At 31.5% G+C, this 27,219-nt stretch overlaps 1 protein-coding gene across 4 annotated transcripts in view; it reads left to right on the top strand.

Annotated features, from left to right (window-relative positions):
- Positions 1 to 3,772: 3,772 nt before the first annotated feature.
- The window catches only part of LOC130645728 (low-density lipoprotein receptor-related protein 4-like), a 33,473-nt gene continuing 10,026 nt past the window's right edge, over positions 3,773 to 27,219 (top strand). Inside the window, exons 1-14 of one of the 4 annotated variants that reach the window (XM_057451812.1) lie at positions 3,773 to 4,161; positions 5,195 to 5,615; positions 5,771 to 6,171; positions 6,652 to 6,971; positions 15,808 to 16,459; positions 17,052 to 17,360; positions 17,764 to 17,913; positions 17,994 to 18,128; positions 19,640 to 20,066; positions 20,595 to 21,013; positions 21,162 to 21,475; positions 21,666 to 22,311; positions 25,476 to 25,784; positions 25,874 to 26,026. In XM_057451812.1, coding sequence (XP_057307795.1) covers positions 4,101 to 4,161; positions 5,195 to 5,615; positions 5,771 to 6,171; positions 6,652 to 6,971; positions 15,808 to 16,459; positions 17,052 to 17,360; positions 17,764 to 17,913; positions 17,994 to 18,128; positions 19,640 to 20,066; positions 20,595 to 21,013; positions 21,162 to 21,475; positions 21,666 to 22,311; positions 25,476 to 25,784; positions 25,874 to 26,026 — 4,717 coding nt within the window. In that variant the 5' untranslated portion in view covers positions 3,773 to 4,100. Of the gene's footprint in view, positions 4,162 to 5,194; positions 5,616 to 5,770; positions 6,172 to 6,651; positions 6,972 to 10,314; positions 10,338 to 15,807; positions 16,460 to 17,051; positions 17,361 to 17,763; positions 17,914 to 17,993; positions 18,129 to 19,639; positions 20,067 to 20,594; positions 21,014 to 21,161; positions 21,476 to 21,665; positions 22,312 to 25,475; positions 25,785 to 25,873; positions 26,027 to 27,219 lie in introns of those variants that run through there. The other 3 variants (XM_057451813.1, XM_057451811.1, XM_057451814.1) reach the window with 3 other exon arrangements.

Here is a 27,219-nt window from a genome sequence, read left to right as displayed (position 1 = left end):
GTTACGGTCAAAGCCTTCTTAATTTTCGACTTGTACTAATAAGCCTCATATTCAAGCAAAGGTTAATTAGTACAAAAATAAAAAACCTGTTGTAGCAGGTTGTTTGTTTGATGTATGAATATGAAAATTTCACGATTTATCAATTTTCATGTGAGAATTTCGAAAATTACATTCATTTTCTTTAAAAAAGACCTGCGGCACATCAAAGAAAATAAATTCGGGAAAGGTGTATTGGCTACATGTTACTTTCTTCCCATACATTTGACATCATTTGAGATTTAAGACAAAAAAATTTTATTTGAATTTTGCAAATATTTTATCGTACCGTTTTCTGACAATCATACTAAACCAATTAAAACAACATTTCTTCATGACAGTGACATGTTGCGTAAACAGACCTCAAATATGCAAATTAATTTAAAGCGTTAGGGTTATTTTATTTCTAATTTGTGGCATTTTTGGTCGTTCCAAGTGAAGGTTTAAATATTTGGATTGACGTCACTCTGTAAATATAATCTGCAGATTTGAGGTTTATTTGCGAAACATGTCACTAATATTCGTAGGGATATGGTAACGAGTAAAGGACTTGGCGGGCACAAAATAATCATAATGTGGCTATTAACTGAGGCAAGGTAGTACATACAGCTAGCTGCAGTTTCTGGCGTTTATTAGATTTGTATAAGCATGGAGGTGTAAAAGAAGTATAAACAAGGTATTGAAAAGAAACACAAGAAGTAATAAAAATAGTAGTAAAATTTTGCATATATTTATTTATGATGTTTAAGTACCAATGACTAACATACTTTTAAGAATTACTACTTTTAAAAAGCTATAACAAACTTTGATGTAGTCGATTTTTTTCATAAAATGGTTAAGTAGCTAGTTACAATTTATAATGTGGTTAAAAATCAAGATAAGAGAGTTTTAATTTCTATGCTAGACTAAAAGTAGTATAGACATTTCAGTGTGTTATTTGTTACTATTAACTATTGGGGAAAAATTGGGGAAATTATGCATATTCTGCAGTTTCTATGTATATAAGTGAGCCCTGGTTAGGGTTATTTTTACTTTGTATAATAACCGGTAATATGAAAATGTAAGGACAAACAGGTTTAACCTTGATACGTTGAAAGCAAAAAAGCAAAAACTATTTCTCAATTTGTTGAATATTTTGTGGTAAAGGTTTTTGTGGAATGAAGAACATCGAATGCCTATAAATACTAACATTACCAGTGTTGTGGTTCAATCAGTTATCCACAATAATTAGAGTTGTGATGCGTAGTATACACAATATGAACTTATTTCATTTAACAGGTTAAAATTTCCTGTTCCGTTTGATCTAAAAATTTTATAGCATGTAGTTATTGTGAAGTTATATGTCTTAAAATAAACGTATAATTTAAAGTTTTCCTATCGCGTAGCCGCGAAACTGGAAATGGCAGGTTGGGTCATTTTTTATCTGCACAAAAAATAGCTTCAAAGAATCAATTTTGTCTAATACTTAATTATATGTTAGGTTAAAAGACATGATTTCAATCTTATTATTGCGATGAAAAAAGAAGTAAAGTTTATATCGCAAAACTTACTTACATATTCGTACGTTTTTGTAACAACTACACATCAAATTGCAGTTATTAGCAATGTATAAAAAAAACAGAACTTTTTCAGGCCTCTTTCAGTTAAAAAGGTATTAGCTCTTTTGTATTGCTTTGCAAAAGCTAGGAAAAAAAAGGAGGGAAAAAATAAAGAAGCATAAATTTGTGGCGCGATTTTTGGTGTCACGTTATGTAAGTTCCATCATAATATAATTAAGACGTAATTCATTGGAGAAGAATCACTATCGTGAGGAATGAGTCCTTTCCGGAACAATTACTCAATCAGTAAGTGGGTTGAGTAAACAAAGTGTTAGCAGCCTAGAGACTGAGTCTACTAATCACAGAATTACTCCTACAGTTGCAATTAATGAAGATTTTTGAACATCTATAATTTGTTACATGTTGTCATGGCTACGTTATCACATGATTAGTACCCTTTAAACTAAGCTTCAGTTCAGGTTACATACAGTGTATATAATCATCTCAAACTCGTAGGAATTCGAAATTTATTTCAAAAATATAAAATACGTTTGGAATATTTGTCTGCACGGAGTTGAAAAAGATAAAAAAAGTTGGAAATACATGTACAAATGCCAACGTTGTTTACCTATCTGGTTTAACAAGTAAAAATTAATTTCCTTTGTCGAGCAGGATAACCCATGGGTTTCCTCGTCGCACATACTCCGGTCTTTAGATTTTCGCCCGTCTGACATATTTCAGGTATATTTATTTCCTTAGCACCGACTCGGCTACCATTTTAAACAAAATACGACTACATTCGTAGCACAGACAGAATATGACCAGTTTAAAGAGATTCCTGCCTCAAAAATATTTTTTTTAAATGTTGTGGAGAATAAAAAGTTATTTATCAAGTTTTTTGGAATTTTTTTAAAATTTTTTTTCGTTCTCACTATATTAAGCTCCAAAGATTTCCTTACTACCTTGTGACATCATCATTGATGATGTCATAAGTTAGTAAGCATAAATTATAACTTGAGATATCTTCGAATTCACTTAACCTCAAAACTTTTAAGGAGTGTAGACTTCTCTTGATGATATCTTCATGTGCAAAGTTTTGTATGGCCTCGTCTTTAAATATATGTAGAAATGTGATGTCAGCATTTTTTAAAACCTACTTATGACATCATGAGATCCCGGATTTTGAATATTTAAAATCTTGAATAATTTGAGAACGAAAAAAGATTTGAAAAAAATCATTTTTGAGACAAGAATCCCTTTAAGCCTCGAAAACTAACATCTCTTAGTAGTTTCGTACTGGGTAAACAATCACCCCAGTTTAGTTTGGTGGCCAACACTATAAACGTGAAATATAAAACTGATATTATGCAACTTAAAATGTATTCCCAGGACACAATTGTAAATTGCAAAATATAATTTTATTAATAAATTTCCTTCCAGAATGCTTTAAAGAAAAATAATCGTAATATTATAAGTTACGAACGAAATAAACGGAAGCAGAGGTAAACACTTTTGTACTGTTAAATGTACAGGAAGGTAATTTGAGAAAGTTAATGAATAGAATGACCTTGAATGAAAACGTCACAGTGTTGTTGAGAAATTACCGGCCAACAATGGTTTTCATTTGGAATGTGTCCAAGTGTTAGCTAATTAATTTAATATTTAATAACTCTTTGGACTTTTTTGAAAAGAACAATTTAGATTTAATGCTCAAACTTATGAAAAGCATTTTAAAAAAACTGAAAGCTAATAATCGCCAGAAACTGTTTAATCTGATGGTATGTTTAATTAACTGGTAGGACAAGTTACTTCTAGTTTGCGCAGTCGCTACGACGCAATTTTTAAAGTAAACGAGGCTAAAGAATCCATGTGGGCTAGTTGATCATTTCCCAACGTTGGGGCGGTTGTACAAAATTTAAACGGGATAACATTAATTTAGGTTGGCAAAAAAACTGATTTATAATAGTCTACAAGTCTGTCGTATAAATAAACATTGGCGACAGTTTTGGGAACTTTTGGGAACTGACAATTTTGAGGTCAGTCATGATTAACACTTCGCCCATCAGAACTTAACCATGGGTGACATTTTATAATTTCACGCACGAAATTTTTCGTTATATGTGCGAAAGATTAATAATATTAAATGAAATGCGTGCCATTTCCTAACTTTACGGAATGCAAACTCATTGTTCTCCATCGCTGCGGTTATCAAATTATTTGCTAAACAGAAAATTGTGGCCTTTATTTTCAGGTAATAACTAACAACGCTAGTTATTAGCATAGTTCAGTTCTTAACCAACTTTATAAATTTGGCTGCCAATCCAAACGCATATCGAGTGTAAACTTTGAAGCAATACGAAGGAGGGTGACAATAAAATGCTGATTAATAGTCTTTAAATGATTTGAGATTTCAGAGCAGTAAAAAAAATTGTGGTTTAATTAATTGAGTAATATTCTCGATACAAGCAACAGTATAACTTGGACACATGGGTACTAAAACTTAAAAACTGTTTTGTTGTTGGAAACATGATGAAGAATTTATTTGTGTTTGTGTTGTTGTTGGCTGTCCAAAATGTATCAACTCAAGGTATTAAGTTTATTTTATAGCATTATAATTTATTCTGTGTGTGATTTAAATGGATTCTTGATGATTCTATTTCTTTATTGCGGTATACTTACTTTTACAATGAACAATGATGAATTATGAAGAACAAACTTCCATATTTTTTTAATTTTTTACCCGTTTAATAAATTATATTAACATAATCTTTTTCATTCCAAATGTGAAAATATGTTATTTTGTAACAGTGTTTTAGGACAGTTTGTATTTGTTTATCTTAGAAAATTTAGCTTTTCAGATTGTTAATTCATTTAACAAACAAAAATTTTATTTACAATTAATAACAACATTAATTGCTTCTGCTTTACTCTATGCTATTTTATAACAAAAAATTTTCATCGAGTAAGTTTTGATTAACATTCATTACAACTCCCAGGTAAAGAAAGTTTTTGTTTTTTACATGATTTATCCTAGCCAATTAAAAATGTGAACACAAGTTTTATAAAATACAGAATGAAGTTTTTTAATTTTTACAGACAAAATAAACAAACGATAAAACTTTAAATGTATTAAAATAACATGATTTCGTGAGACTTTGTTTTAACTAGTCGATAAGGACCGTTAAGAAATCCACTTAATCAGGATTGGAATGGAAAAGAGAGCCATAATTTAAATTTTGATGACGTCTGCAAGGACCCGTCAATACACATTGTTTTTGAAATTTGTTGACCTGTTGCGTGTATGTGTAGAGATTAAAACGTTGATTAAAATAATGTAGATGTGCTTTTCACGCCTAAAGAGATATTACTATTTCTTAATTTGTGGAGTTATTTTTTGATATGTTTACGACCTGTTTGCCTTTACCTAACAAAATGAGACTCGCAGGAACCAAATAACAAATTGATAAAAATAGTGTTTTTTGTTCATGACAAATTGCGCAAAAACACACGCTAGGCAGAATAAGATAACAAAGAAATTATGTCTAGTATAATTTTAGCTACCTTTATTAGAATATACCAAATCTTTTTTTTGTTTTAATTATTGTCTCTTTTTCTTTCAGGATGTGAAGCGCCATGTTTATTCATGACGGATCTTTTTTCATCCATCATTCAATTGCCTTTAAGTGGATCTACTGGCATGCCAAGGAAGAACGCTCTTCCAAAACGAGTTGTATCTTCGCGAGGCTTAACAACCGCATTGGAGATAGATCCTATTCATCAGCATATCTACTGGGCCGATTATATATACAAATCAATTCACAGAAGTACCTTGGATGGAAAAAATATCACGACATTGTTCAATTATACAATAGGTTACCCATCAGGACTAGCTGTTGATTGGTCTTCCAACATCTTATATTGGGTTGATAGATTAATGAAAACAATCGAACTTTCTGACACAGATGGAAAACATCGAAAAGTAATCTTTACCTTTACAAATGGGTCGTCACCTATGGGCTTATGCGTCAATTCAGTTGCAGGGTAAAGTTTGCTTTCTTATTTTTAAGTTAAAATATATACGGGGACATTTCTGCATTTACTCTACTTAGATTCCATGTGAAGTGATAATACTTACTCCCGTAGAGATCAGGACAAACCTAAGCTCCAGCTATTTCACTTTGATTATTCTTTTAAAGATACTTATTCTGGTCAGATGTTGGCAACAATCCAAAAATTGAAAGGTCAACACTTGCTGGGAAAGATCGCAAAACAATAGTAATTGGAAACATGCGCTGGCCGAACGATCTAGCAATCGACTATAACACCAAACGTCTCTACTGGTCGGATTCTATCAAGCAAACAATTGAATCTGTCGATTTTAATGGCGGGAATAGACGCTTGATATTCAACACCATATCCCGTTCTGTTAGACGTCCCATCAGCATATCATTTTTCATGGGACCCAATGTGGCATATGTAACAGATTTGTATTCAGTTTATCGTATGGCAACACCAACAAGCAATCGTACATACATAAGACTGCTGCAGAAGGCAGATATTCGCCAGATAAGAATTTTACAAAATTTTACCTATAATGGTACGTTTGTGTTTTCTAAACAAATTTATTTTGAACTTGACATTGAATGAAGAATGTGTTTTGCCAGGGATCGTTAGATATTAGCCAAATATTTTATAGCACATTATCTACGCAGATGTGTATGTTCAGGTAACATGTGCATGGACCTAAAATGAGATTCACTGCAATGAAACAGCGTTAGGTTGCATGAATGTAATTAATATCAGTGTTCTACGAACTGCAAGTAGACTAGAGCTTTGTACACATGTGTAAAAGCTTTATTTCTGTAAATCATATTTTAAGTTCAAATCACATTTAAAAAAAACCCTTCGAAATGAAAGTAGATCTTGAAATGCGTTTTATTTTGCATAGAACCACGTCACAAACCTTAGTGAATGTTTATACTATCTAATGCTCCCTTGCGAATAGCATACTTATTTTCTGTAAAAATGTATGATACACCTCTTATGTTATGAACGTGTTCTTTCTTACCTTTGACAGCTACAATGCCATGTTCAACAAATCAGTGCTCTCATCTCTGTTTGAAAGCATCGAGAAATACTCACATGTGTGCATGTCCAACTGGAATGAAGCTAGCACCAAATTCATCCACAACTTGTGTTGACGAGGAAAGAATGTATGAAATATATTTTGCTGACAGTCGCGCAAAAACTGTCAACCACTTGATAAAGTACGATTCTCAAGATGGCTTTACAACGAAACCTATTCCCGCTCCAACAAAAGATCTTCAATATCCAGTCGGACTTGATTATGATGCTTGGAGTAAATTCATCTATTGGTCAGATCATCAAACTAATAAGGTGAGTTTATGTTAATACAATTTTTGCATTTCGCGCTTTTTCTAGATACAAAGCTTGTTAAAGTAAGCAGTGAAGGAATGCATCGTGGAGAAATGTTCTCCTTATCTAAGTTGAAACCTTTTGTATCGTTCTTCTTGTTTTTTTTTTATTTCTGCCAGCGAAAACACAATCTTTAAAGTCGCCTAAGGAGAGAGAGAGATAGATAGAGAAAGCGCAGCTAAGCTGGACGCCTAAAACCTATCCAGGCTAAAGCCTATATCCTGTTTTGACAGATTTTTTTCTGAGAACGAGGCTAAAATGAGTTTAGGTGAAAGAAAATGTATTATAGCTATAAAATCATGACAAGTGTGTTATAAAAGAAAAAATAAGAATATGTAGTCTGAAAATAACCTTTCGTAACTGATTATGTGAAAAAGAATTTGTGGCCACCTTTAAAGATATTTTCCAAGTTGTTTTCAGAGAAAAGGAGAAAATAGATAAATTTTCAGCCTTGCCGTTGTTCTTATTTTGTTTTTATTGTTCATCAATTTTCAGGTTTATTATTTTTCTTTTAAAATTGTTCTTATAGAGAAATGAAGTTTATGTAAGTTAAGTTAGCTATGATTTACAGTTACAATAATAATCAAAAATGGAGTTTTAAATTTTAGAGTATTCAATGATTTTGTTTCCCCATATTAATCAGTCCTCTTCAAAGTTCAGTACTTTTTCAAATTATTGCTAATGGCGGAAACCTTTAAGCCGCAGGGCTTCTTGTCCCTGATTAATTTCACCAACCTCATACTTTCTCTGCTAATAATAATCTCTCATCAGAATGCGTCCCATTTAGGCTTCTTATTTCGATTAATTTGAATGTTTGTTTTCGTACCTCTAAGCAACTATGAAAAAATTTATTTATCTAAGAATTCTAAATAAGTAATTGACTTATATAAAATTTTGAAAAAAGTACAGGGGAAAATGCTCGCATCAAATTATTATGTTGGTACAGTGTATATGTTTTCAACGTTAAGGATACGGTAACCCCCTTCAGGGTCATTTTTTTTAAAAAAAATATTTTTTTAAATATTGATTCTTCGGCATAATTTCCTGATATTTTTTAAAAAAGAATTAAAAATATTTATTGTTATGAGAGATAAAATGAAGAAAAATCTTCTTTATCTTTTAGTGTTTTTAATAGTGTGCTCAAAGTTTAAAATTCCTTAAATATATTTAATCTGTATATGAATTAAAGAGAGTTATGCAGAACGAATAAGATATTGTATCTCTACATATAGCATAGGAAACATTTACATTTTAATAATCTATACAAATATATTGTTATTTATCATCTATTCCTTTTTAATTTATTTCTTTATTTTTTTCGTTTTTATTCTGTTATGTTATGTTATCGTGTTGTCTGTTTAACAATAACTAGACCCAAAGTTCTGCGAAAATACTTTATCTTTAGTTTTAAACAAAATATTCATGAGTTATTAATTATTCATAGCATTTAAGTGGGTGTAACCATGATTCTCGCAGGTAAAAGCAAAGATCTTTGATTTGCTTTTTCTCGAAATAATATTTTCAGTCGTAACGGTATATATTTTTGTCGAACACTCCCCTCCATCTTGCCGAAATTGGACGAAAACAAGTTTGTTGCGACAATTATATCTTTGGCTACAAAACTTTGCTTTTTCTAACGCAGAAAGTGAGGAAATGTCAAGTTATTGATCTATCATGCTTAAAAATAGATAAATCTGACATAAAACAGCTATTGTAACACAAAATATGCTATATTTTTGGAACCACGTGTTGTTTTGAGTTAAAAAAGCAAAGTTTTTTAGAGCTGAATAAGAGTTCGCAATGATATTTTTTTTGACGAACAAAAATTTTACTGAGGGGAGTGTTCGACAAAATGAACTGGAACGGTGAATTTTTGGATATAATATTTACAATATATAATATTTTCTACTTTTTGGATTTTTTTATGAAAATATTTTATCATCATTCTAGAGATAATTTATTCGGCTTTCAGAATATATATATTTCCTAGGGTTAATATAGCGAACAGAGGAGATATTTTAAATATACTGAGTATGTGTCTCAGGGGGTTACCGTATCCTTAATACGTACAGCCCTTTAGTTTGGGTACCAGTTTACTGTCAACCCTTATAGCATTTTATTTTGCTTCTTGGTCAACTTTCCCATGCCTAAAATTAATTTCTGATGTATGGCCAAAGTTATTAATGCATGTTGTAACAGTTTAGTAACGATATTTCTAAATTGACACCTTCTTAGTTCGTATGTAAGCTATAACATAAACATGACTGATGAAAAATAGGAGAGCAGGGCTTTAATACACATAACTCCAAATGTTGTTATTCCATTTAATATTCACCAGCATTACGTCACAAATTTCCTAATTTGTGACTAGTACTTTTTAACTTTGTTTTCGATTATCTTTTTAAATAACAACATTTTGCGAAACTGCATAATCTTGATATATTGTATGCCAATTTTTTCCCCGATACTTCCCTAATTTGGTCAATACTCCAAACTAACGGCTAAACTACCCCATTCGTATGCTGTATAAATGGTTAACTTCAAAAAAGAAAAAACCTTTATTGAACAAAAATATATCAGATTATATTATGGAAAAGACCGTCACGGCAACGTCCATAACAGCAATTTTCATCGTATTTTATTAGCTTTTCCTACATGGCTTTTTCCTCTTACCCAGGAATTCTTGCATTTTTGATATGAAAACAAACGGGATGCATCAGATTCTATGCTCAGAAATATGAAGAATTCAAGTAGTTAAGCGAACTTGATAATGTTTACTGGTCAGCTTTGCAGACCTCTTAGACCTCAAAATAAGAGCTTTTTCTCGGCTCACCTACTAAAGAATACATGCTATTTTTAAAAAGCATCGCGAAATTTTGTCTTAATGTTGCAAAGTGTTAATTAAATATTATTCGTTGACTATTTACTTGTGAAGACCTAATACATATATTTACAAGTTTTTTTTGGCAGTTTTCAAACCAGAAACTCTCAATATTTCGCAGCCGAGAGGTTTAATAACTGCTATACCAACCTTGTCCGGGATTTTCAGACAAGCGAAAAGAGCCCTTGGTACAGGGTTGTTTATACATCTGGCTCTTAGAAGCTTTGACGTGCAATAATTTTGGTACAGGCGTTGAATTTTAGCCAAAGAAGCGCGCCCTTCAGAACTTGTAAACATGTAAACAAATATGGCTGAACAATGTGGCACGTGGTGGTGTGTAAATTCTCATATGCTTTTTTCAGTAAGATGTTTTCGAAATCGAACTGCAGAATTTAATTTGCGCATAAACATTAGTTTACTTAGCACACCACCTAAGTTTCTTCTAGGTAATGCTTATTCTCGTAGCCTGAAATGTGTAATGTAGTATGTGGTAAAAAAGGGATAGCTAGCTAGAGAGATATAGCTATAGACATATTTTACATGGCTAGCTTGCCTCACAAATATCAAGGGATTTCTGAAAGGAGTCATGGTTCAAATGAGAGAGTATTCAATGTTCATTATGAACTACACAGAACCAATAGATGAATTTCAGTGTGACGTTATTTGTTTTCTTTTTAGCTGTAAGCCCTTTGGCTCTTGCATCAGCGTGACAGAAAAAAAGAGGATAGGATTTGGTGAAGAGAGGTCTTTTCCTGTGTTTTTTTTTCTCACTGAAACATTGTTTGAGGATTAAAACTATTATTGAGTTTACATTTAATGCCTTCAGATTTATTTGAATTTATGTAAAGTCCTAAAGAATGCCTGCGTGTGACGAAATGGACTGACAATTACATTGCTTCACCTAGCGCCTCCATCTTCTTTTCTGTGATGCAGATGCCAGAGCCGAAAGAGCGTATCCACTGAAAATGTAAACAGTGCCCAGCCGGTACAAGACATCTTTAAGACGTCTTAAGATGTCTTTTTTAAATCTTCTGTTAGAAAAAGCTATTAAGATGTCTTTAATGCATCTTCTTAAGAACGTCTTTCAAAAGACATCTTTTATACGTCTTTTGAATGTAACTAAATTTGAATATTGTAGTATATATACGCATTTTAGATGTCTTTTAGAAGATCTTCAAAAGACGTCTTTTAAAAGACACCTAAAAGTCATCTAAAATATGTCTTTTAAAAGATGTCTTTCTCTTCTTGCTATAATACATCTAAAACGCGTCTTTTAAAAGATGTCTTGTCCTATTTCTAAAAGTGGTCTAAAATGCGTCTTTCAAAAGACGTTCGTTTTTGTACATGAAAAATTCGATTTAAAAAAACGGGGGTGTTTGCAAACTTAGTTTAGCATGTTTATTTTTTTCGGAAATCAATTTTTCACGAAATTGATGAAAGTGGTAATCGTCACTTTTAATTATTTTTAAACACTAATGTATTTTAACGACCCTTAATAATACGTTTTTATTTCATTACGTCGTAATTTTGCTTTCTGCACCTCCTGGCGGATATTCTTCGATGAAAATTGGCGGTATTTTAATGAAAGCATCAGAGAGATTTTAATTTTCGTCAGGATCTTCACTACTACATTCATGGCGCAAGCCAATTTAAAAAGCAACAAAGACAAAGTTCCACTGGAAGGCAAATTAATTTATAAAATTATAGTAGGTAAGTGTATTAGCTGATGTATTACGTTGTTACCCTTCTATGTATGGTGTGTTTTCTGACTACGTTTCTATGAAAGTTCATTATTTATTTGGAAATAGGCTATTTTTTCTCTCTAGATTCTCTTAACGAGTGTTTCAAAGAATGAGCAAGAAATGCGACACATAATTGGGACCAAGCTGTGAACGCTCCCAGTCAGAGGATCAGGGACATTACGTACCTTAAACGTATAAATTTTCAAAAAACAAAGGAAAGCCCTTTTGACTACTCATTTATGAATGTCATTTAAATACATTTAATATATCTCTTTTGTTTCTTCTGAACTGACTTCTTTATTATTTCGAATATTTATTTTGTTTATTTCGGCCTTGCAAGCGTTACGACGAATTTCAACTACTAGCAATTTTCACAGAATTTTTAAGGTGATTCTTTCCTATGGCCTAAGCTTAATATGCTTTAGATTTCGATTAGAGTTCCAATTTATGCTTTACATAGCATGTTTTATTTAAAAACTGAAGTAGAAATTAGTGTACATCTCTACGCATGGATAAGTTTATAGGTAGAATTCGTAATACAGAATATTTTAATAATTACAATTTGTAAGTATTAATATGAATGATTTAATTGTATAGTGTTTATTATAAATAATATTTTATTTATTTATTTTCGGTTATATTTGCTTACTGTAATTGTAAAATATATTTACGAGTTTGATATAAAAAGTTCAAAATATTTTTATCGCAAAATATTTTTCATCTTTGATATCGTTATTTATCATTATCGTTAATGTACGTAAACGTCTTAAATTTATTTTATAAAATGCCTATTTTTTCTAAAAGTTGAATAAAAAAAACAATAAAAAGAATAAAAACCAAGGAAGACGTCTTATAGATAAATAAAAGATGTCTTTCTAAAGATGCATTTAATAAGTTGCATTAAAGGTGCATTTTAGTCGCTTCTACATCTGTAAAAGGTCTAAAAGACGTCTTTAAAAAGACGCGTCGTAAAAGAATTTCTTAAAAACGTCTAAAAGATGTCTTTTAAAAGATGTCTAAAAGAGATCTTTTAAAGTGCATCTTTAAAAAGACCTCTTTTAGACGCTTAAAAAGGTGCTTTATGACAGACAAATCAGCGCTAAAAAAGACGTCGTTTAAAAATGCGGAAGATGTCTAAAAGACATAGCTCTTTGTGCCGGCTGGGTGGAATTCATCCATTACGGTTCACGCTCTGCCAGACAACTTCCTGCAACATCCAATGACCCACACAGTGTGTTCTGTCATATGACTGGGGTAAACCCTGGGCTATGGTAACAATTACTCACCAACATTGTATTGTTAACAAGGGTAATCAAACCCTGCTCTCCTGCTCAAAGTGTGAGAATTACAACTGCTAATCTACAGACGGTGCCATAAAGCCTTCGAATTGCAGAGTTGGGTGGTTGCTGAGGTTGCTGAGGCGTGAGTTGAAGAGTTGCTAAATTTCACGGAAACAAAGTTAAAATTCTTATTTACTCTCCCACATAGCTATTTTTTACTTTACTTTACTTTTAACATGTGATGCATGTGACATTACCTTGGGGATGTTTTGTTTCTCACTTTGAAAAACCTTTTTGATATTGAAAGGTATGGTTTCTTGTTTGTGCTTATCGGGAATATGGATATTATGCGCAACTTAGTAAATTTGATGCAGATATGAAGTATGCACACAATCGTGGAATTATCCCCAGAGCCAGCTGCTTCTTTTACATCTAAAGTAACATTAAATAGTGTTGTGTGTTCATAAAATTGTCATTAAAAAAGACTTTCAACAATGTATAATTTTTCATTTCTCAAAAGTCATAAGAAAATAATAAGATAAAACACATAGATGATAAAAATATTTTATTCTTAACGAAACTTTTCGTTACATAGTAACATCTCACTTTTATATATATAGGTATATACAAAAATTAAAGTTATCCACTTTATATACATCATTATAATACCATAATCATCGACATAAAAACACATGCAAGAATTATCAAACAAGAAAAAATGACGCTTTGTATTCAAGATAAATAAAAAAAAGAATATATATGTGATCTGTTCATAATTTTTTTAAATATGCACAGGCCTAGAGATGGAGAAGAACCTTTTCAATTGCTTACCAGCAATAGTAGCAACTTGCTAACTCACTGACTACCAACTCTTTAACTACTTATAACTTCTTGACTATAAAAGTTCCCATACTCTTCAGTTTCAAGAGATGTAGCTGGCTCTGTCTTCTCCTTTCTTTGTCTATAGAATGGGTAACAAAGTAGTTTTACCATATTTATATTCTAGCTATATCATGTTTTATGCACATAACTATTTGCAAGATATACTCTCTGCTTATTGAAATTTGGGACACATCTCAAAAAAATGTGTCTCTGTGAGCTGGCCCCGTGTCAGTTGGAAGGAAAAAATCAAGTTTCTTTTAATCAACAAAAAATCAACCAATAAAGTATATTTTGCCAAAACAAAAGTTTAGAGTAAAAAAAGGATCGACATTTGTTCCTTAAGGATATAAAAACTTGTATATGTAGTTTGTATCAGTCCTTCCAGTTTATGCTTTTATACGTTCTATAGTATGGCTGACATGAAATGTGTTAAAGGACTAATTTTGTTACACGATTTTAATTTATTGTAAATTTTAAACCTGATGTGGAAACATTTTGTTATAATAAATCAATTAATTGTTGGCATTCTTTTTGAAACATAACTGTTATCGTAATGGTTTTGAGTGATAGGCTTTTGAAAATGATTTTGACTTATTATCTTAATTTCGATTTAGCAGAAATTTCCAGTTAAAATTTTTACTAAAAAAATTGTATTTTACAAGCTTCAACTTTTTATAACCTCATGATTTTGTTTTTGCTTCTGTTTCAAAATGAACTAAACAAAATAAAAATTAAGGCTGTTTTCTGATTTATGTTTTTTAATAAAGAGGTTTTTATATTCTGAAAAATTCTTGCTCATCCTCTGCTGTGTAACAAAATGTTGAAAGTAGAATATACAGAGAAAAAAAATCTCTACACACCATATCTAGCTGTATGATTTTCCAAGTATGTCTACAATTTTAAAGAAAAGCAAAAATCTTGTAGGAAATTCCAGTTTGTGCACTGCAGTACTATAAACACCCTTGTAAAATGTGCTGTTTTTCTTGTTATAAACGTTTCTCTTAAATAATTATGTGAATCTTTTTTGTATAATTTTACAAGCGCGTACCACTAAAACCATATTTGGCTGATTTAATGATAAATTCATGCTGTTTTAATTTAACCCTATTCGGTCCGGGGTTTTTCGAACATACTATGACCGGGGGGGGGGGGGGGGATTCCGCCCCCCCTCAATAACTTTTCATAGGATTGCTCAAATTGAATCAAACTTGGCACACTTATAGTACGTCATAAAAGGAACAAAATGGCGGCAATAAATTTTTGCTTGCGTCAGCACATTTTCTGTGACGTCATCAGAAGCTTGAACATTGTTAAAAATGCCACTGTCTGCTTAAAATATAATTACTTTTGTTCTAGAGCGAATTTTTACATTCTGTTTGAAGTTTCTGAAAGCTAAATAAATTTTTTTTAACATATCTTCCGGTTTTTACATGGATCGGCTAAAAAATTGCCAAAAATTGCCCGAAAATCCGGTTTTTTTTATTTTCGGGTAAAATCCGACAAAATTGGGAAATCGGTTTAGTCACGTGTCAAAATTATTCAAAATGATTCTTCTTGATGAAACAAAGTTGTGTTGCAAGTTTCAAGTTCTAAGGATAATCCTAACAGGAGTTATTATATTTTCCCCATTATAAGGATTTCATAGAGATTTTAGGGGTAGTTTCGAGTAATGGCCAATATCAAAGCTTCTGAAAGGAATGGGACCTAAACATTTAGCGTGCAGGTGTCTAATAGATAAATGTTGAAACTCAGTAAGTATCATAGCCATATAAGAAAGCAATCAGGAGTTATTAAAAAAAACTGCCCCCCCCCCCCGGACCGAATAGGGTTAAACAAGAATTGTTAAAACTGAATATTTTTTCAAATGGCATCCTGGCTCAAAAATCGTGACAAGAGTGTAATATAGATATATAAATTGTATGAAAATAACCCTTAGCATATATGACCAATAATGTAAAAGGGTTACTGTCACCTTAAGTTATTTAACTTGTATTAACCCTTTGTATTTTTAGATATATCGCATGTATGAAGATGGTTCAAACTTCACAGAGATTATTTCAAATGTGCGAAAACCCAGTGGAGTAGCTGTTGATAAAATAACAAAAACTTTATATTTTTTTGGCGATGATGGAAGATCTCTGATAGCATCTTCGCTAAATGGCACATATAACAAAACATTATTTTTTAATGGCTTGCAGAATCCAACTGATATAGTTCTTTATGAAGAGAAGGGCTACATATTTTATTCAGATGATGAATTTGGGTACCTCATGCGTATTAATACAGATGGATCAGGATACATTCGCTTGAGAGGTCGAAAACGGAATATAACTGCTATTGCCATTGACAAAATTGAAAATCGTGTTTATTGGTGCGAAAATGACCAATATAGCATTGCATCAACAGATTTGAATTTTAATAACTTTAAAGTTGTTATACAGAAAACTATACTTTTAAATGGAGTATTTTACATTCAAAGAAATGTTGGAAATGTGATTGATCCATATGGGATCGCCATTTTCGGTGATAAAATATTTTGGACAGACACGTACAGAAGAGCCATTTTTGCTGCTGATAAACACAGTGGAGGTAACGTCAGGTATGTGACTGGTGGACTTGATCATCCAAGAAGAATACATGTTTACAACGACAAACCTGTCATAGGTAAAAATTCTAAATGCAACTGCTGTAGTTGATTCTTCGTTTGTTAAAACAAGTGCTGTCTTAATGTTAAGTGCATTTCCTGACTATATGCTGTAAACAATTATTTCACACATCCATTGTGCACTTACTCGTAATATAAAATATACACAGAAAATAAAACATTTCTACGAAACAATTACTGGGTTTGAATTAAAAGTGTAAAGTCAATTATAAAAAATTTGCTGACTGTAGAAAAAAACCTATTTACAGTGGTCTTGGACAACTATAAGTCACTTACCATTGATCCCTTGTTAATAGTTATTTTATTGCAACAAACTTCCTAGAAATGGGTGATACAAATGATTGTTTCACAATGATGGCATTTTGAATTGCAAATTACGACTTGCGACCTGCTAACTTTAACCCTGAATTAACCTTTTCTATTTACTAAAAGAGGAGAAAAATTAAACGTAACACATAATATTCACCTTCCAGGCAAAATATAGCTGTCAGTCCTTGTTAATATATTTTTTGGTATTTAATTCTCTTGTTAAATCATTTCAAAAATCATTTTAAAAATCAGTTACCTATGTGCTATTGTGGGTGTATTTAGAATATCGAAAAACATATCAAGTTTCTGTGATGATGATAAATAACAGATCAAACAATGCATACTGTCATAATACTTCCAAATGTTCACCAAGCATGCTTAGTCAAATCAGAGAACCTGCTCTTTGTCCTGTGGGGTATAAGGAAACGAATTATGGTTCTTCATGTGCAAATTGCTCAGATGCAGTAAGTGGTAGACTTCGATGTTTCTGCACTGACTGGAAGACATGTGCTCAAAGAGGTTATTCATTTGTCTTTGGTTGTCACAAGTCGAATCCTTTCATGCTTTTTAAAGTCAGAGAATGCACTCAAGGTAGGTTTATGCGGACAGTATAGTGAACACAGGTGTTTATGTTACTTTGATAATATGTTACTGCTGCATATTCAATTGGGTTTTTAAGGATGTTATTTTGGTTTCCAAAAGGGCCAATTATTATTGTTTGAATGTAGAATTAGTGATATAGACATGTACACAAAACAACTAATATAATTAAACTAATATAAAAGAAAACTTTATTTATTGTTGCTTAATATCCGAATTACATTTAGTTATTAATCTAAATTTGAATAAGCACCCCTTTTTATAGGAAAGGAGAGGGTACTTTTTCAAAAAGATTGAGAGTATTGAGTCTTTGTGTTAAACCAGTTTTTGACAATAAGTTAATTGATGTCTGCCTTTGATGTAGTACATAATATTGTGCACTTTATTCTCTTAGCTGTTCATTTTGGAACATGTAGATATAACTCATCGGAAACATGCCCAAGTAATAAAACGAATTGCATGTCAGATGGAGATTGTGAAACAGATCAAAAATGCTGCAACTCAAGTTGTGGTTTTAAATGCATGCAGTCTATTTATCAAACAGGTGTGTGTTTATATTTATTGTAAATTATTTACAAAACATACATTAAAATAATTTTTTGGCATAAAAATCATTCATTTTAGATCATCCTTGCAGAATAAACAATGGAGGTTGCAGCCATTTCTGCATGATCATTGAGTCTGCACCATATTTTACTTGTGGCTGTCCAAATAATATGGTCATCAATTCTACTGGAAAAAATTGTGTGAACAGTACAAGTAATAATGTTGTGTTATTTGTATTATTTTTTCCTCTTTCATACATTCTCTTTGAAATGCCAGGAAGTTTTTCTTTTAATTGACAATGCAATATCTGTTTTATTTTTGTCTTAATAAAGATAAATATATACATATGACGCAAATTTATTTTTCGACAGCCATTCAAGACTTTTAGGTAAATGCATTTAATTAGTTATTCCAAGGAGGTTTAGAGAAAGAAGGAGATACATCTCAATAGCTTCTATTGAAACCATCCGTTGCCGATTTGCAGGTTGATGCATTGTTTTCAAATCCAGTTGTGTAGACAAAATTTTTTAACATCTTGCGCATATAAAAGTAAGCGTAAACATTACTGGTGGCATGCATATAATAAGTAAAATCAGCCAAATACGAGGGTTATTTTTGTGAAGTTATTCTAAAATAAAAATAAAAAAAAAAAACAGTCTCAGAAAATAAAAACGCAAAGAAGTAAAAGTAAATCATCACCCAACGAAAAATGCATAATTAGAGATATAGTAAGAAATGATTAATATTAACTTTTGTTTTAAAAAAGAAACAATAGTCATCAAACACTGATTCTATACTGAAAATTCATTAACTTTGAAAAAAAAAATATGTACCAATATGCAACCCCTCTTGCACTAATATTTTTTAAAAGTTACAATCTTTTAACTGACACTGTGCTAGCAGGGAACATACAGAAATATCTACAAGATATAAAATTATATCATATCCCAGGGCAACAATTTACACAATACAAGCTCCAAATACCAGCTGAATCGTTTTGCAAGTAGAGAAAATAAATTTTACCAGCATTTATTTTTATAGTTCTACAGAACCATGTGCTTTATTTATGTTAGGAGTAGTTCTTAATGTGTTTTTTGAAAGTTCTGCTTTGTCGTCTCACTCTCAGCATGTAAAAATACAGCAAAAGCGGCACAATGGGTATTAAAGGGGCACTTTAACAAAAGAAATTTGAACTGAATTTAAATGGATGTATCTCCTTCTCTTTTTAAACCTCCTTGGTTATTCTATGGGCAGCAAAGTTAATATTTTTGGGCCGATTAGTCAGCAAAATAACAAACAGTTATAAAAAAATAAAGGGTCAGCACACAAATAAAAAAAATTATTTATTCATGCTATTTCCGGGTTTTTTTATTGATTTTCCTTTTTTATATAGCTTGAAAAAACCTGTATTATTATCTTCTAGTTTCTTAAAAAAATCGTTTGGGTTATAGATCAATTAAATTGCCTTTGCATTATGAAAAAAATATTTCTCATATAGAAAAGACTGATTTTTTATCACTTAATGCAATAAATCACTGAATTAAATCATATTTGTAATTGTCTTGATTTGCCAAAATATTTTGATGAGTTTTTATGTTTTTAACCATAAAGCTTGGCACACCAATTCTGTTATATGAATTTTTGTTGCTATGTATAAAAATCTGAGAATTTTTAAGTATATCATAGAGAAAATGTGAAAAAGTGCATCATAATATTTACTTTAGAAAACCTTAACATGCGATGTGAGTCTCCCTGTTTGTATGTCCTCCGCAAAAATTCAATTCTACGTATACCATTAAATGATTCAACAGGATTAGGAAAAGCAGATGTACAACAGGTATTGTCTTTTGATGGGCATGGAACTGCACTGGCCTTAGATCCAATAAACTCTTATATTTTTTGGAGTGATAAAGATCGTGTTGGAATCTATAGAAGTACATATGATGGAATGAATAAAACAACTTTGCTTGACTATGCTATTGGTTCACCATCTGCAATTGCAGTTGATTGGACTTCTAATAATCTCTATTGGGCTGATAAATTGACAGAGACAATAGAAGTTTCTACTACAAGTGGCAAACATCGAAAAGTTTTATTTAAATTCACCAATGGTAGAACTCCACATGCGTTATGTGTGAATTCTATAGATGGGTAAATATCTAATATAATAATGTTTTGTATCTGTTTGTCTGTAGAGCAAATGGGTATAACTTTGTCTTCTTTGTTTGCAGCTTTTTAAGCATTAAAACATTAGTTTCATGTCAATAATGCAATTATTACATTGCACTCACAACTTTGAGGACTTGAAAGCAGGTTAAAATACCAACAAAGCATAATGAATTCCTTGAACCAGAATGTTGCTGTCATCATAAATATCAATACCCTACTCTAATTTTTTTGACGTTTTGTTGAAAGTTTGTCAAAGGTGTTTATTAGTATAATTAAAGTCCATTGTCATTTAGAAGTTTGAGTATCCCAGCTTGATTCTGAATTTCCACATTCTTTATAAAAACATGTAATTTTCTAAAATCATTGAAAAAAATGGCAATTAAAATGTGTTATTTTTTAAATACAATACATAGAGATGAATTTTTCAATTTAAACATTGTTGTTTTAAGAAGATTCAATCATTTTTTTTCTTAAATATTAAGCTAAATATTGTTATTTTTTATCTCTTAGGTATCTATTCTGGATTAGTTATGGGCCTCGTTATTTATCACCAAAGATTGAACGCTCAACATTGCATGGTGGTCAACGTATGGTAGTAGTATCATCACGTTTAAGATGGCCAGATGATCTTTACATTGACAATGTAAACAAACGTTTATTTTGGATTGACTCTCATCGTGGTATCATAGAGTCTTCAGATTTTCATGGAAATTCTAGACAAGTTAATATTAATAAAAATATTAAAACAGGCATTGAATTGAACAGTTTATCATACTTGCCTCATCTTGGACGGGCTTACATAGTCAATCAGAAAACAATGTACAGTGTAAAAAATTCTGATAGCAGTTCTATACCAGTAATAAAAAACCCAAACTACATAGGAAGTTTTCATCAACTGAGAATGGCATTAAATATTTCTCAATACAACGGTATGTTGCTTAACTTTGATCCTCAGTTTCAATTTAAAATTGTATTATAACTTGAAATTAAAAGAGCATACATTAAATTCTTGTTCATTAAAGATAAAACATGCTTTCACGTGCTTTTACGCTATCTTACCAGCTACCCTTTTTTTAGTTACAAAGCCATGTTCAACAAATGAGTGCTCTCATCTCTGTTTGAAAGCATCCAGAGACAGTCATATGTGCGCTTGTCCAACTGGAATGAAGCTAAATTCATCCACAACTTGTGTTGAAGAGAACAGATTGTATGAAATATATTTTGCTGACAGTCGTGCAAAAACTGTTAATCATTTAATAAAGTACCAGTCTCAAGAAGGCTTTACAACGAAACCTATTCCTGCTCCAGAAAAAGAACTTCAATATCCAGTTGGAATAGATTATGATGCTTGGAGTAAATACATCTACTGGTCAGATCATCACACTAAAATGGTATAGAATTTCTTGTTTTTTACATCTAGTATAACCTTGATTATTTTTTTTATTAATATTTAAAAAATTGCTTTTTGTTTTGAAAATTACAACTTTTTATTAGTAAACTTATATAAAAATGTAAAGTAAATTTGTATTTTAAAAATTACTAAACAACATTGTGTAACTTCTTTTTGTTTTGATTTCTTAGATTTATCGCATGTTAACTAATGGAACTCAATTTGAATCTGTTCAGTCTGTTAATGGAACATTGCATGGTTTAGCATTTGATAAAATATCAAAACTTTTATACTGGTTTGACAATTATGGTAGAACCCTTAAAGTGTCATCTTCAGATGGCAGGTTTGTCAGAACACTTGTGGACTATGCAATAAATAATCCAACTGATTTAATATTGTATGAAGAAAAGGGCTTGCTATTTTTTTCTGCTGCAGAAATAATTGTGCGTATCAATACAAATGGTGAAAATCGAAAAACATATACTTCAAAACTTCAGCATGTAACAGGACTTGCTATTGATAAATTTGAAGATAGACTGTATTTTTGCGATCAAGGCTCTTATAGTATTAGATCTACAGATCTAAACTTCAGAGATCATAGATTACTTATTCAAAAGAGTGTAAACATATTTGGTAAATTTTATATTGTTAGAAATACTGGCAATGTAATTGAGCCTTTTGGTTTAGCTGTTCAACAAGACCAGGTATTTTGGACAGACACATACAGAAGAGCTATCTTTGCTGCTGATAAACACAGTGGAGATAATGTTACCTATGTGACTGGTGGACTTGATCATCCAAGAAGAATACATGTTTATAATGACATGCCTATGACAGGTTAGGTCTCTTTACATTTTTTTTTTAATTTTTATGTGACAATACAATTTTGTTTAGAATCATCTGTCAGCATATTTTATGTTATTATGAAATTAGGTGGTGGTCCCTAGATAAATTCATAGGTTTACTCATCCTTTATAAACCTTATTTTGTGTGTTTTGCTACTGTGGTACCATTTTGCACAGAGACATACAAATGATGGCTATTATTACAGATATGAACTTGGAAAAAAGATAGGGTAAAGATTGTCTGTAAAATGTGCCAAAACATTTAAGTAACCCATTTCCCCACCTATTACCTACAATGGTCAACAAGTATTTTGGTTCAGATATATTAAAAACAACAAAGGCAAAGAAAGCCTTTTGAAAAATACTATGCTCTGCATACACATCCTCAAGAATCTACTATAGGTGTCAATACAGTCTGTCAGTCACCTAATCCCCAATCTCCATAAATGAGATACTGTGTCATATGCCTGCCTTTATCCTATTAGCACCTTAGCACTGGCATAAAGTACCTGCAACCTCTTTGACTGGGCATGTAATTGAGTTCTGAAATTTGTTACTTTTTATATTGTAGAAGAACTACTTTGTTCATTACTAACACACTGCCTGTCAGTGAGCGGAATTAGATCTGCGGTCCCCAGAACTGGGAGCCGCAGACGAACACATTACATAGTTTATCCGGATGCTGTGTATACATAGGTGAATATTTATCATAGCACATCCGTATTTCATTCTTAACAGAGAATGCCTCACCCCGATCAGACCTCTGATCATGACGGGCGAGTGTAATGCGTGTAAGTCATATTGTAGAAGAACTACTTTTAACTGGGAGCCGCAGACGAACCCACTACACTACGTGCGGCAATATGACTGACAGGACGAAGAAAGACCACAAGCCCCACGTAAAGTTTGCGAAATTCAGTAATTCAGTACCCCCCCCCCCCCAAAAAAAAAAAAAAAAAACGAAAACAAAAAAAAAAAAAAAAAAAACGGAGTTAAGAAAGTCACTAAGTGAGAAAAAGCGAAATAAAAAAAATAAAAATAAAAATAATAAGAGTAAATCTTAATTGTCCAAAAAAAGAAATAGCTGCAGTTAAAAAAATTTATTACCAGGAGAAAATTTACGTTCTTTCGGAGTGTTTCCGAAATCATATTTCTCTATGTTGGCGTGTTATTAGCATAGTGAAAAGAATTTCGTTCATGCCTTTATTTTTATGTGGTGGAGCGTCTTCGTTTTTCTTTTACGTATTGTTGTGGAAATTTTATTTTTCGCAAACTACTTTCCAGGCATTTGGGGAGACCTAAATTCTGCCTACATTCATTTTTGAAAACTTTGGTAGAAGCACCTTTACTTTACCAGTTAGTTAAATAAAGGTTTGGAACACTTATCTTATCTTCTCAAAAATACAAAAAAAAAGTAAAAATAGTTACCAAGATGAGATCTGAACACACAACTACTCCCTGGTCGGTGCTCAGAGAGGCAAGAATTTCCATTCTTGCAGGACACATTTGTGTTTTAATACAAGCTCATGAGCTTGTAATTAAGGTCCTCACTCTAGTAGACAAGTATGTGCAACATCCAACGGCCCGCACAGTATGCCATTTACCCAATCTTCCTGACATGGCTTGAGTTAACCTGGGGCTATGGTAACATTCTCTGGCCCATATTGAATCTCTGCCTAGAGGAATCGAACCCCCGGTCTCCTGCACAAAGTGCGAGAGTTATTCCCAATAAGCTATACCAAATTTTTTTTTAAATATGTATAAAGTTAATGACAACATCAATATTTCTGGTAAACTCTGGTTTTTGTTGGAATAATTATTTTATTGTAATAATAAGAAACTTTTTGAACCTAATAACATCATTAAGGTGACAGTAACCCTTTTTTAGCTGTCCAAATAGCTAAATTATTTACTCAGTGTTTTATTTATACCATTTTTTTACTATTTCCTAAAAATGTAGGCCTTAATACATAATAAAATGATTTTACCTTAGCACTAAAATTGCTGAGTCAGCAGAAATTTCTATTTAAAAAGGTATCATAAACAAGAAAAAAATCAACTTCTACAAGCTCCAACTTTTTACAATCTCGTTATTTTAGACCGGCTTCTGATTTTAAATGAACCTTTGGTTGACCCTGTTAAAATGGTGTGCGGATTTTTTTTGTTCATTCTTATTTTTTTTAACAATAGCCTTTTGTTTTTTTCAAAAGATTCTTTGTTAGCATCCCCTGCTGCATCGAACACTTTTGAAAGAAAAATATTACGAATAAAAAGATTTCTGCACACCGTATCATGGCTGCATGGTTCACCAAGCATGTCTAAAAATTTTAAAGTAAAACGAAAATGCTATCGAAAGTTAAAGCTCATGCAGTGTAGTATAATGAAGATCGTCTTAAATTTCTACATAATGTGCCATCTTTGTTGTTATTAACGTTTCTCTTTAATAATTACGTCATTTTTTTTTGTACAATTTCGCAAGCCCGTAGACTTAAACTATATTTGGCAGAACTAATTAATTACTCATGAATTTTGTTGTAAAGAGGAATTGTTGAGGCTGAATATTTTTGGTGAAAGATAATAGTATTTTAGCCATAAAATTGTGACAAGTGTGTTATATCAGAAAAAAATTAATATATAGTCTGTAAACAATCTTTTGTAACTAATTATGTAAAAAAAAATTCCGCTTTTTAAAAGGGTTACTGCCACCTTAAAGTTCATTTTTTTATATAAAATCATTTTTTTCTATTTAGTGAATAAATCTATCGACAATTAAGACTGTATCGTGAGTAATGCTTGTGAAATTTAAGTTTATTGTAAAATTAGGAAAATGACTTATTTTAGGCATATGTGACGTCATTTCTGATCCTAATGACCTGAAATCTGGTATATTAAAACTTTGTACAAGCATGCCAAGTTTTTTGACTTTAACAAAATAGGTCATAACTTTTAAAATGACAAAAGCAATGATTTTTAAAAAAAGTTTAGCAGCATTGGGAGGTTCAGAAGAGACAAAAGTATACCTTAATAGGATTATGTGTGTATTGTCTGCTTTTTTTTCTGACAGTCCTTGAATATTAGCCATTTCAGTGTCACTGAGCCAATTTTTATTTTGAGTTGAGTTGAACATGAAAAATTAATTAGAATTTATTTTTTTAGATCTCAAGAAAAAACTATATCTCTTCTCATTCTACTCATTCTACTCACTGCGTGGTATTGCAATTTGCTTTCGAAGAAGTTGTCCCTCTAGTCTTTTATTTTATACAAGTAATCCTGCTAAATGTCCTAGAGGCTACCGTGAGAGCAGATTGTCATCCACATGCTCTTCCTGCTCAGATCCTGTTGGTGCAAACTTTCGTTGCCAGTGTACCAATTGGATGACCTGTGCTCAACGAGGCTATTCTTCCGTCGTTGGTTGTAGTCCTGCAAGTCCTTTTATGTTTTTTATAGTTAGAGAGTGCATTCAAGGTATTGTTTGTAATAAATAAATGAAAAGTTGCACATTATTTCTCTGTTATGTTTTACTTGGCATAAATTGTTTGCTTCTTTATTTTTAGATGTACACCTTGGTGTATGTAAATACAACACATCCAGTATTTGTCAGCAAAATAACACAAAGGCGTGTATAACTGATGGAGATTGTACAACTAATGAAAAATGTTGCAAAAGTCCCTGTGGATTAAAATGCGTAACTTCAATTGCAACAACAGGTTTTTTTTTATTTACATTTTTATTTTCATTCATCAATTATCAGTTTTGTAGCTCTCATCTGTGCCTAAGGGTGAGATCCAGACTAATTCCAGTTGAGTTAGTTTTAGTAGAATGAAAAATTTTAAGGAATAAAAACTGTTTAGTCTTGAGATTACCTAGGTTTTTTTGGAAGAGAACTTAGTATGTTTCAGCTGACCTAAAGATCTTTTAAATGCACTAGAGTATATTTTGGTAAAAATTGGAAATTTCAATGGATATTTTTGTAAAAATTTACTTGGAAAGTCATACAATGTTACGTTTCTATAGTTGCTCTATTAATGTTAAAAAATGACGTTGTGTTGTTACCTAGGAAATATATCAGTCAGTGTATATAATATAGACCAGAATTTTTGTATTGTTAGAACCAGAATTTTTAGCTTTTTGACATGTTTGTGTTAAGTATTTCTATCATTGTGGTGAGTTTCGAATCATGATTTCAGCTCTTTTTGGATCCTTACACTTTCGAAAAGTTTCGGAAAATGAATTTTAGTAATATAAGCAGTTACTAGTTATTTATTTTTGTTAAGTAAGGATTTCATATTGTGATTTTGTTTAGAATCAACTATAATTATATTTTATTGGACCTATCTGGTACATCTCCTATAAAATGACCTGTGCCTGACTGTGCGTCTGCCCTTCTGTCTGTTCATCGGTCAGCCCATTACCAACCTTCTTCAGAATTACATCATTAGCTCCTTCTGATTATTTTTTGCATAAAGATAGAAAGCAATAGAATTTCGCATTTGGCAAAGATAGTTTTTTTAGAAGGAATCTTTTCGACTCAAAAATAGCAGATTTACGTGGAAAATGAGCAAAAATGATCCTAAATTATGTTTTACGACATTTCTCAGGATTGGATCATTAGTTTATTTTGATTTTGTGTGGAAAGTTTGAGAACAATTGACCCTCCAATGTTTTTTTAATAATTTTTTTTCTGGCCTGATAATAGCGAATTTTGGGGGAGAAATGAGTCAAAACGGTTCAAAAATACAGATTTTCAAACTTTTCTGAGAATTGAATTATTAGTTTTTTCTGATGTTTTAAATCCAGTAGGTCCATAAAAGACAGACAAATCATGGCTATTATTACAGAGATTAACAAGACATAAAGGAAAATAACAAGAAAGAATATTTATATAAAGACTAGGTGTACA

This window comes from Hydractinia symbiolongicarpus, chromosome 5, assembly GCF_029227915.1.
Source record: "Hydractinia symbiolongicarpus strain clone_291-10 chromosome 5, HSymV2.1, whole genome shotgun sequence".
NCBI classification, from domain to species: Eukaryota; Metazoa; Cnidaria; class Hydrozoa; order Anthoathecata; family Hydractiniidae; genus Hydractinia; species Hydractinia symbiolongicarpus.
The sequence above is the reverse complement of the archived record's forward strand: the minus strand, read 5'-3'. Positions and strand labels throughout refer to the sequence as shown.